The sequence below is a fragment of the Papio anubis genome, chromosome 9, assembly GCF_008728515.1.
Source record: "Papio anubis isolate 15944 chromosome 9, Panubis1.0, whole genome shotgun sequence".
NCBI lineage: Eukaryota > Metazoa > Chordata > Mammalia > Primates > Cercopithecidae > Papio > Papio anubis.
The window spans coordinates 3,690,311-3,704,730 of NC_044984.1; the positions used below are offsets into that span (position 1 = coordinate 3,690,311).

Consider the following 14,420-nt stretch of genomic DNA (forward strand, 5'->3'; position numbering starts at 1 on the left):
TAGACGGGTGTCCTGGCATGACAGCGGCCGCAGCACGGTGGTGGAGCACGGCCCCCTCGGGCCAGAGGCCTTTGGACACCTCCACTCAAAGGCTCAGGGTGCTTCCTTGTGCATCCTCTGTTGATGTGACCAGGTTCTTCTGCCCATTTTTAGGCAGGTAAATGGGCAGAAGAACCACAGGGACAGCCTGTGATTATCCTCATGTTAACCACATGAATGGCAGAGGTACGATCTGACCAGACAGCACCTGCTCCCAACATTTGCTTCCAGAGAATCTGCCTCCTTCAGCTTGGCTGCTGCTCCCCGTGAAAAATGCTGGGAGCAGCGAGAGGCTCCAGGATCCCCGTGATGATGTGGCTGCACCCCCAATGGGCCTACAGAGCATCCTCACAATGCACCAGGACAGAGCGTTGAGGTGGTCTGGCATCACATCCTGGGGTTGGAAGGTGCAAGTGATTAGGTACTTCCTTCATGGTCAGACAAACTGATACGTGTCAAGCCAGGACCCAAATTCTGGTCTGAGGGTTCAACCTTTTCCGTGATGTCAGAAACTGTAGCACCACTATCCTTGATCTATCGCCAGGCAAAAGCCTTTGTATCTAATGGCTTAATAGTGCTGCAAAAACATCTGAGCAGTTTCCATGTTCATGCAAAAGGCATAAATCTAAGCACTGAGCTTTAAAGGCATTTGGTGTCAAGAGGGGAGAAGGAGGGAGCAGAAGGGGACAGGGAGGCTGGATCACCTGCAGTGACGCAAACTTGTCCTTGAATTTTTTTCCTGTGACCTCTGCCCTTGCCCATCCCCCATGCCCTGGCCCAGCATTTGCTTCTGAAATCACGTCTTTTCCTTTAGCTAGGACCTCTGACCTGTAGTCATGGCCCGGGCAGAGGGGACAAGATGCCCCATGGAGCTCAGCCTCTCTGTGCAGGGTGTCATTTGGGATAAAGAGGGTGACTGTCCTATGGTAGGGAGGTGGGGTGGGGAGCTGCTGTTCTCAGAAACGATTTTGGGGTCTGCTGGTGAGAAATGTGTGAGTTCTGTCTGCCATCAACCAGGTTGAGGGGCAGGAGCAGCCAGAATGCTTTCCGGCTCTACAAGAGGGAGGAGGCCTGGAAATGCTGACAAGCCTCCAGAGGGCGCTAATTGGAGGACATGACCAGATTTTCTTGAAAAGCATTCCGATTCCCTCTCAGTTTGAATGACATCTGGGATAATAAACGGAGCAGTGGTGTTGATAATCTGAGGCAGCATAAAACTTAAAATTGGTTCAAGAGAAGGGGTTGTGATAACACCCAGGCTTAGTGCTGAGCGGCAAGGGAAGCTGCCATCTAAGCTCAAAGTCTTTTCTGCTGAGAACCCACCAAGTAGATAGCCCCAAAATGGGTACTAGAGAGTTCGCTGAAGCTTTTTTTTGAGATGGAGTCTCGCTCTCTCACCCAGGCTGGAGTGCAGTGGCCTTTTTTTTTTTTTAAATTTAGTTTTATGAACATGTTTCCAGAAGGATCCTGCTTACCTTGGCAAAGAAGAGGATTTTGCCAATCCTGACTTCTTGAGACAAATGGCAGGGCTTGGGAAGGGGCTGATAAGGGTCAGACCAGGAAGAGGGAAGGGAGTTATCCATTTCCTCAATGGTATCTGTGGAAGGCGGGATTGATTTGTTTTTTCTTGGCTATGAAATTTTCCATGTGCCTAAGGGTAAAGGATGGGTAGCACAGGCTCTAATGCTTGTCCACTTAGGAGAGCTGCTGGACACAGGGTGAACTGGGCTGGTGCATTTGGGCGGGCCTGCCATACAATTCTAGGAACAGTCAATGTCAGATCAAATTTAACAGGGAAAGCATGAACCTCCATTCTTTCATTCATTCACTTATTCATTCATTCATTCATTCATTTAACAAATATTTGTTGAGCTCCTGGTATGTTCCAGGCATTGTCTATGTGCTGAGGATACCTTAGTTAATAAAAGATAAAAATCTCTGCTCTTTTGCAACTTATATGTTAGCAGGAGAAGATAGACACTCAATGAAAATAAACAAGGATATTACATGTCCTATGTGAAGGTGATAAATGTCTTGACCAAAAAATACAGCAGAGAAAGAGGGAATCAACAGTGCATGGACAGAGGCACCACAATCTTAAACTTGGGGGAGACAGAGCAGATATGTCAAGCTGGCCTCAGAGCCAAGCCTGGGGAGTGCACACTTACCTTCAGGAGAAACTGCTCCTTCTCACTTTTGATTTGCTGTTCCATTTCCTCATAGAGATGCTGGATTTCTTCATCATAAGCAGCAATTTTCCTAAAGAGGTGGCAAAAGGAGAGTCTGCATTGAGGTTCCCCTATCCCACAGCGACAGCTCCTGGAGCTCAGACACCAGTCCCCCACTCTGGAGCTGTGGGTGTGGGGGTGACAGCATCTGTCAGGTCGGTCAAGGCTACAAGATCAGTCCCTCAGGATCAGCTAACCCAACAAGGGATGCAGACCACAGAGGCCTTGTGGCACCTGCCCCTACAACTGGTAGGTTTCACATGGCCTCTTCTCCTCCCATCCCCCAGCCATCACTCCCAGATGATCCCTGTGCTCCTCGGTGAAGTTTCCCTGGACCATCTCCCTTTATTGTACTTTATTTCAACACAAGCCCACAGGCCTCTGCCAGACATATCATCCCTGTTCCTGCTGATCCCTACGCTCATAGACCATATGAAGTTACATTGTGTGGGTTTCTTTCCTGTTGTTTCCTGGTTTATCTTGTCCCTGTCTGCATGCTTTCTCTCTGCCTGTCCACATCAGGACCCTCTATCACTGCACTCTCAGAGGACTCTCCCTGTATGCTTGAGTTTGTGTGATCCATGTTTCTCAGGAGATTCTCAAGAGATTCCATGATGATGACAACAAGAGCTACCACACCCCCCACCACAAAGCAAAAGGCACGATGTCTAGTGCCCGTGCCATCTCAGGCTCCAGGGCACAAGCAGACAGTGTGAGACAGGTGAGGCTGGTTGGAGGATGGCGATGACAATGAGATGTCCTCATCCCCACTCTTCTTCTCAGCATCCTCTCCCCACTCTTTCCTCTCCTTACCCAGAAAGTGAGTACCTAGGCACTCTGCTCCTATAGGGAGATGAAGACAAACGCAGCTATGGGAACAAGGTTTGTAGGTCATCCCCAGAGACGACCCTTTTCTGTTTCTCCCTCTCCCCATGATACATCCAACTTCTAATGCCCCTCCAAATTCAAACAGGAAAGATCTGGTATTAGGATTGGAACTGAAACTGGGAGTTATCACACTGAATTACTGACTTTCCCAGGTAGTTGCATTTTCATGCCTTTTTTGCTGACCATGCAGTGAAAGACCCTCTTTGTGGCCCCTACTCCCGATCCTCTCCCTATCCTGTTCAGGAAACTCCAGGCTCTGTGAACAGGCTCATGTGGCTCTCAAGACCTGTTCTGAACATGCAACAGAGACACACACACACACACACACACGTGGCCCCTGCCATTCTAAACTTAAATGATGGCAAGCCCGCTGCGCCCTTTATTTAAGAGACTTCAATAATTGAAGTTCTCAATTTTAAGAAGTACTAGGAAGATTTCTGAACTGAATATAAAGGATGGGAATATATGTATTCCCCTGAGCCCTCCATCATTTTAACCCCTACCTCCCATGTCCACTTGGGCCTCCAATCCAGGACCAGACCTTCTCTGCTCTCCAAGGCTTTGCCACAGCCCAATTTCTGCCCCTTTCTCATCTGCCACCTGTTGGGAGAGCATTTTCACCATGTGCACAGGTGAACAATGAACAGGAGTCATTTTGATTGGCATCCTTCCAGCTTTACAGAAACCACAGATCTGACCCAGACAAAGGAACAGTATGTGAGACTCCATGGTCAGGGACATTCACCACAGAGCACAGCCTTGGAGTTGCCTTGCTTGGCAGCACCCCCAAGACCAGAAACTTGATTTTGAGCGACTGTACAATAATGGCCCAGGGTGGGCTCAGCAAGAGATGACAGTCCTCCCAGACCTTCACAAGCCGGGACCCTGTCTTTATGGATACGTCCTGCATCCCTTACTCTTTTTGGCTAAGAGTAAGAAATCTCTTCTTGTTAAATGACTGATGTTTGGGATGGTTACTTTTGCTCTGAGTTAACTCATAAGAATTAAAACAAAATCTTGGAGGAAAAGTAAGGAAAAAGGCTCATGCTGTTGACCCTGATACTTCAGTGACAGAAGCAGATACAGTTTGAAGGAACTTTCAGAAAGCAAGATGATTTCTCTTGGTCCCTGGAATTATCTTCCTGTGTTTGAAGAAACTCAGATGCTAGATGGTAAATGAGATCAAGGAAAACTCTAGACAGAGATTCCAGCTATATAAATACTGTAAAACTAATAAAGTAAGATGAGAGAAACTTAAACATTGATTTGGCTCTGCTAAAGCAATTCATATAAAGTTATTCATATAAATGGCTTACCATTTATTTCTAATAACCATGCAGGGCATTAATTCTATAATATAATTAAGTGTGCTATATTAACTTTGATCTATGTCTTATTTGATTAAATTAACACACTCTTAAGTTTTTCATGCTTGCATACCAGCTTGCTGGTATGTGAATTAAGTTATTTTACAAGCCACTAAAAAATAACTGGCAGGAAGATAGATACAGTGTTTGAAGAGTACCTCCTCCTAGCCCTCACTCACAAAGGCTAGGCCTGCTGCAAAGAAGCGCTGGGATTCCAGGTGGGCATCCGAGATCCTGGGCCCAACCAGACTCATATATGCAACCAAGCTTTTGGAAAGCTGGCCTGCTGTGAGACTCTCCAGGCTTGAACGACTATGACAAGACTGGGTTAGAACACACTAATCCCAGGAATGGGGAAGATTAAGGTGCTGTGCATACCAGTCATGTCACTAAACCAGTGCAGGGATGAGACGACTTGTATTCGGATCCCAGAACCAGCTCCTTTCCTCAGTGTGACCTTGGGTAAGTGCTCTGACCTCCTCACATCCTGGGATGGTACCTGCCCTGTGTTCCTCCCTACATTGTCATAAAGAACACACGAGAGTGGATGTGGAAAGTGTCAGAACCACAGAGCCCTCAGTCAATGTAAGGGATGATTTATTGTTGTCATTACAATCACGGGCTGTGGAGGGCAAAGGGCAGTGCTCCCCAAGGGGAAGAGCCTTGGTTTCAAGGATGAAAGACCTGCTGGGTTTGGAAAGGCTGATGCAATTGGGAAGATGAAGAAGAAATAGCTCAGTCAATAAAAGTGCCTGTCAAACCAATCCATTAGAGACCCAGACTGTGTGTGAGCAGGAGCCAGCAGCCAGGAGCCCGTGTCTGCAGGAGCCCTGCAGTGGCTGTGCGGGCAGTGGCAGCAAGAGACACTAAAAAGATGTGCACATATGGTGAGTCACATTAAGCAAGGCTCGCCACATTCTGCCATCAGGGGAAAGAGACAACTCATCATGTTTGCTCATCATATACATCCTTGTTGCCACAATTTCTAAAATCACTTATATTGCCTAATGCATATAAACAGACTTTGAAGTCTTCTCTGTGAAGATTTTGCCATCTATTCCAACCCTCATGACCCCTTCTCTGAACTCTGATGACAGCAGATGTCTTCATTTGATCATTTAACAATTAATCTTAAATAGTCCTGAACAACTGTTTCATTTGGGTTCGTGTTGTCTCAATTACATTATAAACACGCAGGCATTTATGTCACCCGCAGGGCCTGAACTCAAAATGTTAATGCCAAAAACCTGTAAAAACTCAATTTACAATTTTGGGTACCAAACTCAGAAGCTCATGGACCATTTTGAGGGAACACTAGATACCATGTGAGTTAAAGAACTTCAGAGTTGGAAGGTCTATCTGATCTAACTACCTGTTTCTCCGGTGTTAAAAATCTTGTGACAATACCATGTCAAGTACTTACCCAGACTAGGTTAGAATACACCCAGTGACAGGGAACTTGCTGTTTCTCTAAGTAGTTATTTCATCTTTGGGATATTCTGGCTCACAGAAATCTGTCTTTCCACGACCTTACTCTTCTGCATAAAAGCCTTTCATGTATTTCAGAACGGCATCAAGACTTCAAGGGTTCAGGTCAAACCTCTCCACTTCCTGCAACTGTGTCTCACGTGGATTTTTTACAAATCCCTTTACAATTCCCTTCATGCTTCTTCAAATGGGCTGCAATGATCTTTCTCAAGCTATGGGAGTGCCAAACTGAATGTCCAGTGTATGAGTCTGATGTGTGCAGATTAGAGCTATTTCCTCTCTTGTTCCAGATGCTGCATAACTATTCATACAGCCTAAAACCCCATTAACTTTTCTTGGCAGCCACATTACAGTGGATGTGTGCTGAACCCATTTGCCAACTACAATCTCTAAATCTTAGGTCTGTGTGATCATTTTTGTTTTAAAGATGGTACTACTGAATCGTATCTCCTCTACTTTGTGCTTCTGCCATTGGTGTTTTGAACACAGGGCAACATCTCAAATGTAATTCTGTTAGATTTCGTGTTTGCTAGTTCTAGTCCATCTTTCCAGCCCGTCACTATGCTAACAGGTCTCAGTTGGTCATGTGGTGTATTCAGTGACTTTCCAAGTTTTGTTGACATTTTAAGTCTTCAATCAGGATGCAGGCTAAATAATCTATAATGTTGGTTTTTGTCATTTAATGTATCTGAGAGTTATTTAAAAGGCAGTTTATTAAAAAAGGTACAAGCTATTGGTTTCTAGTTTTATTATATTATACAAAGAAATGGTTTTGGAATCTATTGGTTATCTTTCCTCTGTAGCCACAAACATGACCAATTTTTGCACAACTTCTATGAGAGGGACATATATTCTATTTGTAAGGCACACAATTCTATATTCATCTCTAAAGTGTGTTCATTGATGGTTTCACATACTATCTTCCACGTACTTTTGCCTGACTAATGTGTCAAATCTGAAGCAAATTTGTTAAAGTCTAAAGTCTTTTTTTTTTTTATTAAGTTTTCTTTATTTTTTCTAAAAGCTTCTGCCATATGTATCTTGCTGTTGTGTTATTTGGTGCATAAAGCTTAATGTATGTTGTATCTTCTTTATGGATGGAACTTTTTTCATTACTTCAAAATATTCCCTTTTTATCTTCCTTTACTCATGCCATTGGAAAAATGTTAGACAAAATGAGGACCACAATCTGTAGCAGAGACCTCTGAGATGTTCATTAGTGACATGTAGGCATAGCCATTCAACCTGTCTTCTCTTAGCCATTCTCAAAACACTCCTTCTGGCTGGGCACAGGGGCTCACGCTTGTAATCTCAGCACTTTGGGAGGCCAAGGCAGGCAGATCACCTGAGGTCAGGAGTTCAAGACCAGCCTGACCAACATGGAGAAACCCCCTCTCTGCTAAAAATACAAAAAGTAGCCAGGTGTGGTGGTACATGCCTGTAGCCCCAGTTACTCAGGAGGCTGAAGCAGGAGAATCACTTGAGCCCAGAAGGTGGAGGTTGCAGTACACCAAGATCCCACCACTGCACTCCAACCGGGGTGACAGAGTGAGACTCTGTCTCAAAACAAACAAACACACACTTCTTGACCTGGCTCCCAGAACTCAAGTGGTATCTATTTAATTATTCCATTTTCTACTATCTGACCCTAATCATTTTGAGTTACATAATGTGGGAGAGACGAAGAAGAGGTAGATGAAAGAGGAGTGAGGGCAAGAGACATGAGTTCTCAGTGGAACAGAAGGACACATATGTGGAGGAGCCAGAGTTAGCAACAGTCATGAGCACTAATATTTATCCTCCCCGTCCTTTTGTTTCCCCGTGATAGCTGGGTAGTTCTTCCGGCAGGTTTCAGGGCAGTCTAGGTCATAGACCCTTTGCTGACATGCGTATGGTTGCCTCAAAGTTTATTAGATCCAGAATTAAAAGGTCTGGGTTCAAGTCTCAGTTCTGACATTTACAAACTTTCTGGCCTTGGATAAGTCATGTTACCTCAGTAAGCCTGAAGGGTTCTATATCTGAAAAATCAGTTGGTAATACCTACTTTAGATAGAAGTTGTGAAGATTAAAAAAGATAATGCGTGTGGACGTGTCTAACACCATAAGATGTATTTAATAAATTCTAATTAAATAAGTTTTCTGATTCTCCAGAGGCCAAGGACCCCATCTGAGAGTCACTGCTCTATAGATGTCAGCCAAGGGTCAAGTAGAAACTGGGGGGTGGAGGATCAAGTGCCAGCTTGGTGTATGTGGTGTGAAGAAATGTGGGCAGGAATGGTGAAGGAGTTGGGGATAGAAGACACAGGGGTGGATAAAACCTGAGGAGGCTCAATAGAGAAGACTAAATGTGGAAAGAGACGTCCATACATTCCACTGAAAAGTGTTGATTAAGCCCTTCTTACAGTATGACCCTGGGCAAAATACTTTACATTGAAGTTATACTTTCTGTATAATTTAGCATCTAAGAATATCGAGCCCAATGCTATAGTGGCAGGGAGGAAAGGAACAGACAGAAGAAGCCATGCACCATGAGGCAGACCCAAAAGAACCCTCCTAGGTTCTGTCTGACGGTCATCCTGTGACCTCAGAGCCCTGCTAGGGGGAAGTGAAGGAAGCTTCCCGCTCTGGTGGTGGGGAGGATGGTGGAGTTCTCAGGGGAAAAGCTAAGAAGAGGTGAGTTCAGAATAGGGAGATTTTCAACAGCACGGGGGAGAGAGTAACAGTGAGATACTGCGGATGCCATACGGGCAGTGATGGATCGGAATGAATGAGTCCTACTGAAAACCCAGATGAAAACCCAGGTCCAGCTCAGGGGATTAAACATCTTCATCCGAGATGTCTGGTTCTGGCAAATGTCCCTCTCTAAAGGATGTGTGTGTGTGTGTGTGTGTGTGTGTGCACGCTCACGTGTACGTCTGGTGCTGGGTTACTGGGGAGTTAAGGATGGGAGGAGGATGGGATGTGTGAGAAGGATGTAGAGGTGAAGAATTCATGATTCTAATGTAAATACAAAGTGTAGCTTCTGAGAGGCCTTTACAGATAATTTGCAGGGAACTAGAAGGTGAGATGTAGTTAGCATTAACTTATCCTGCCAGCCTCCCACAGGAACTGTGAAAATTAATTAACCTTCACAAAGTGCTGTGCACACTGAGAGTTAAGGTGCTACGCCAGAGCGAAGCATTAATACTCAACATCACTGGAGCTCCAGCTAACGGCACATAGGCCAAGGCCTTCCTGCTGTGGAATACTGCTTGGTCAAAAGATTTTCTTCGTGCTTCTCCTCTCCTTTGTCCTCCCTTTTAAATAAAATCTGTTGGGATTTCAGAGGGTCTTAGAAAGTCATCCATTCCCCTGCCTAGGTTGTAGGCAGGCGTGTGCTGAAATCATTCCAAGAAAAATGTAGTTTCTGCCGGTGGTAAATGAAAGTGTAGGCTTGGCCTTGGAGAGAGGAAATGGCATTTCTCTACAATTTAGGTACATTTCAGGAGCTTGAACTCAAGACAGAGTTTCAGTAATGGCCATTGGCCTTGGAGAGTTGTCATTCTGATTGTATGTGTGTCTTTGAGGCTGTGGTTTGGTCAATTACATCTCCTGGTTTGCAAAGTTTCGGCAAAGGCAGATGCAAAGAGGAGAATCCCTCCTCCCCATCACAGAATGAAAGCTTATAAAGCTCATGTACTCCCTACATCTTTGTTTTTCAAGTGAAGAAAATGAGGATCAAAACAGTGAAGTAACCAGATTTCCAAGGGTCAGAGTAGCAGGCAGAATCCAGGCCTTGACTCAGGTCCCGTGGTTCCATTCACATCACTACAATGTCTGGCCCAGCAGCCTAGGTTGTAAAATAGATAACTCCATATACTTGCATTTAGAATTGTCAGTGTTCCAAATTACACCTGGAATCTGTCAACTGGGGAGTGAGCACGAACTGGAGCAAGGTATGGGGCCAATAGTCCACACTGCTATGGTCAAAGAGAGGCAAGATTATGGGAGGGGCTTGACTCCTATTCCCCCATGTTACCCACATTCCCTCCCACTCCCTGCCCAACATGCTGATGACAGAATGAAGACCCTCGACTAGAGAAGTCTCAAGAAGTCTGCTCTTTGCAAGAGAAGAACATGGAAGCAAATTTAGCCTCAGTCAGTTTTGTACTTGGAATGGGAATGGTAAGCAGGGTTTTGGACTCCCCAGTGCCCTCTGCCACCTTCTTCGGGCAGCTGCAGTCCTCTGACAGCTAAGAAGCTCCCACTAGAAAAATCCTGTTTAGAGTTTTGTTCCCCTGAGATCAGTCTATCTCGGTCTCCGTAATTATCTGCTTATCTCTGTCTCTCTCTGTCTCCATCTCTCACACACACACGTGGGCGCATGCACGTGCACACACATACATGCATGACTAGAGTAGAGCTGAATGAAAGGAAAATGTAAGAGTTTGTGGAAAATTCTGCAAAGACTGTGAAATTGCCAATTGGATTTTCAAGATGGATGGTCTCTTCCAAATTAGATTCTGCTGCCTGTATAAACCAACTTTGCAGTTTTATCCCATTCTATAAAGCAAACCGTTTTTTATTAGTCGGGTTTACAAATCACGCCCGTGGTGTACCCAGAGCACAAACAGTCCTCACTTTCCAATTTGCTCTCAGGGCAATGTTAACAATGTGCTCAACATAATAATAAACCCACAGAAGACATGCATTCAATTAAGCCACAACCTCGTCACCTAGAGTCCCCGCCGAGAACTTCACCCTAACAATAGGGCTAGCATTCCAGATTGGAAGGGCACCCGGGGATGTACCTTTTGCTGGCTGATTGATTCTGGAAGAACTGGCTAGAGCAGCATTTCTCCAAGCGTGGTCTACAGCCTGCCTGTATCAGAACCGCCTGGGATGTGTGTTATGGTGCACGTTCCTGGGCCCCTTCCCTGAGACACACCGATTCAGACTCTCTAGGGCAGAGGGAACTACCTTTTAATTTAAAAATCCTCTGGTAAATCTAAGCAACCTACCATTCGAGAACTATGAAGCTGAGGCCTTCCCCAAGGTCACGAAGAACTCTGTGGGATGTAAGGGCCACCTGCCAGGAATATGATGCTTGATTTGCTGCCCTATCTGGAGGCAGGGCCAGCGATGTGATGACATCTCTTCCCTGAAAAGCTTCGGGGACAGCTGCCTTGTCCTCCAGGCTCTACAACACAGGCTGCCGATCCTCAGGCTTGCGTGGGGGTGCAGGCCATCATAGCTGGGGCTGCCTGTCAGTCTGTAGGGTGCATTCCTCCTGGCCTGGACACCTTCCCAGAGCCCAGGGAATCACTGCAGACAGGAAGTGGCTGAATAGCAGCTGGTAGCGGCTGCAACTTAAGAGCCTGTGAGCTCCCAAGAAACGGCCTGAGGTCTGATTCAGATGGACAAGGGAACACTGTGCAGATGAGGAGCTGATTCCAAGGAGGGCATGGGGCCTGCTGCTAAGCTTGTCAAGCCCGAGTATGGTCAACCAATGATGCCAAACAGGCAGCCAGCTGGTATTCCCAGGCTACAGAGCTGCAGAGCATTGAGTTGGAGCCCTCCCAGAGCACAGCCTGGGGCTGGCCTTTGATCTAGAAAGCACTTTCCTTCAGAGCTCAAAGCAGCCCGCTCAGACACTGCCTAATTTGCCCTGGCCCCCATACATTACGAATACAGACGTTAAGCCCCCACCTCAGACAACTGAACTGGCCCCCACTGGGGTGGGACCTCTGGCATCCCAAAGTGGTTCTGGTGAAAAGTCTGGATCTACTGCTGCCTCCAGATAGCACTGCTCTACATCCCTTGCAGATCTCAAGCTTTTGTTCCAGAAAAAGGTAAACGCAGAGGATGCTTTCCATGGCAAAGACATTCCCAATTCTAAGTTCTCCCCAATGTCTACACTATATCCCTCGTGCTGAAGTGTGAAGACCTCTGCACATCTGCACTGTGAATGTGGAGGGGACTTGCTCAGCGGAAGTCTCACCTTCCTTCCTTGGAGAGAAGTGGAGGCCCAGAAGGGGCTCGAATCTGAAATTTCTTCAACTTCTTTTTTTTTTTTTTTTTTTTTTTCAGACGGAGTCTTGCTCTGTCGCCCAGGCTGGGGTGCAGTGGCCGGATCTCAGCTCACTGCAAGCTCCCCCTCCCGGGTTCACGCCATTCTGCCTCAGCCTCCCGAGTAGCTGGGACCACAGGTGCCCACCACCACGCCCGGCTAGTTTTTTGTATTTTTAGTAGAGATGGGGTTTCACCGTGTTAGCCAGGATGGTCTCGATCTCCTGACCTTGTGATCCACCCGCCTCAGCCTCCCAAAGTGCTGGGATTACAGGCGTGAGCCACCGCACCCGGCCGCATTTCTTCAACTTCTGTGCAAAAGGACAAGGGTGTGGGAGACTGAATGCTCCCAGACTCCTTTCCTGCTCCTATTTCTGATATGTAGGTTAAAAAAACATTCACGGCCGTGAGTGAGGAGGACTCTGGGTTGTTTCTGACAATGCTCCAGGACACTCTGAGGGGTTCTCCTGGCCTCAGCTATCGAGGGCTTGCCTAGCACTCAGCCACCTCAGTTGCCAGCTCCCCCCTCCCAGGAAGTGGGGGTAAATGTGAGGAGGAAGCTGGCGTGGCCCTTTTCCACTCACAGCCGCAGTGCGACCTGGGGGATATGGCCCAGCCTGGGAGGCTGGGGACAGGGAGTGTGTGTCCTGCCTAACCTGCATGAGGCCGAACTCCCCCACAGGTCAGCCTCATTTTCTCTGGCCCTGTGGGAGGAAGGTGTGTGGTCTGCACGAGGAGAAAAAGTAGAGGCTGTGCTGCCCATGGCAATGCTGTCTAATGTTTCATTTGCAGGAGGATTTTCTGGTCTGTCTTGTGCAGAATTTCCAGGCACCTAAGTGCCGTCTCCTCGGTGCAATCACGAACTCCTCAAGGAGAGGGACTCTACGTTCCCTTTGCTTAACTCAGAGCCTGGCGTGGAGGGAGTGCTGGTTCGATGCTAGCAACTGGTTACACACAGACTGTTCCCCCGGTGCCTGGCCCGGCGCAGACATGCAGCCGTCATGACCTGAGCTGTCATCCCCAGCATCCGGGATAGGCGCTCATTGAAATGTCATCCACTCTAATGAAAAGTGAGCGTGTGGAGGTGCCTGGGAGATATTCTCACAGCTCACCAGAACCCGCTCTTCTCCTCGGGATTCCTCTAGGCTCCCTCCCAAATCAGGCCATCCCCAAGAACTTCCTCCCACTTCCTCTCTAAAACCTGAAAATGTCCCTCCCACAAACAACCTCACACCTCCAAACTCACTTTCTAGATGTCTCAGAATCACTTAATCTCACCCTGAGTCATTTGTAAAGAATCCCATTTTCATATCCTATACCCTGTTGGGATTTCCAGTCTCTTGTTTGACGTCTGAGTTGCAAGTGCCTTTATAGACAGGCCCACCAGCAAGGTGCGACCCACCTCTCTTTAAAAAATAGAAGAGACTGAAAGAGGCTCTAGTAGAAAACATCAGAGGTTGCCAATAAGGAAACTGATGCACAGAGAGGTAATGCAAGTTGCCTGAGGTCACACAGCTGGTAAGTGCCAGTGGTTGGGCAGGGGCTCCAGTCCTTCCTGCCTCCTATTTCAGTGCCCTGCTCAATACAGTCTGCAGTTCTCAGGTTCTGCATCTGGAGAATACCTCTGGAATGGGACTGGTCAAAGAGTTCAGTGAGTCTCCAATCCCAACACAGTTCCCTAGCCAGGAGTGGGCCTTGATCAGCTGACTCCAGAGCAGGCATGGCTGGCAGGGATACTGACTGAGGATGGGCATGGAGAGGCTGGAACCTTTGGATGAGCTGGTTGTGCATATGCAGCCAAGAGTGGCTTGACTTTTATCTCAACAACGTTTCAAGCACAATTACTAAATGAAGACAAACCGCTAATAGAGGCCCTTAAAGATGGATATCAGGGCTAAGCAGCTCTCCAGCAAGTCAGGGGCACTTGTTTCTTCCTGCAGAAATGCAGGCCAGCAGAGGAGGTCCTGCAGATGAGATGCAGGCTAAGGCTGGGTAATTGCCCACCAGTTCAGACTGCAATTATCTCCTTAGAGAAGAGAAGAATGCCTTCCTTTCTGGGAGAGACCACTTAACTTTTGCTGTGGCTCCTCCAGGTGATCAGTGCTGGGGGTCAGAGGGGAGAAGGGGTGAAGTGGGGTCAGCAACTAATCCAGTCCCCTCATTTTACAGACAGGAAAACCAAGCCTCAAGAGAGGCCGAGAAATTTGAGCAGTCACAGAGCTAGCTGGTTGCAAAGCCACACATAACTCAAACCCAGAACTCCTGATTCTCAGCCTCCCACTTCCCAAAGTTACACGCTAAGCACCTGGACACCCTGTTAAAATGCAGATTCAGTGGGGCTAGGGGTGAGGTCTGAGACTCT

At 47.0% G+C, this 14,420-nt stretch overlaps 1 protein-coding gene across 6 annotated transcripts in view; it reads right to left on the reverse strand.

The window, feature by feature from the left end:
• The window catches only part of CRACR2A (calcium release activated channel regulator 2A), a 154,946-nt gene that overhangs the window by 44,407 nt on the left and 96,119 nt on the right, over positions 1 to 14,420 (reverse strand). For all 6 annotated transcript variants that reach the window (XR_004175970.1, XR_002515490.2, XM_031650207.1 and 3 more), the window contains exon 8: positions 2,208 to 2,298. Coding sequence is in view for 4 of the 6 variants with exons in the window: in XM_031650207.1 (XP_031506067.1) it covers positions 2,208 to 2,298 (91 nt within the window). In the remaining 2 variants the exon portion in view is untranslated. The remainder of the gene's footprint in view (positions 1 to 2,207; positions 2,299 to 14,420) is intronic.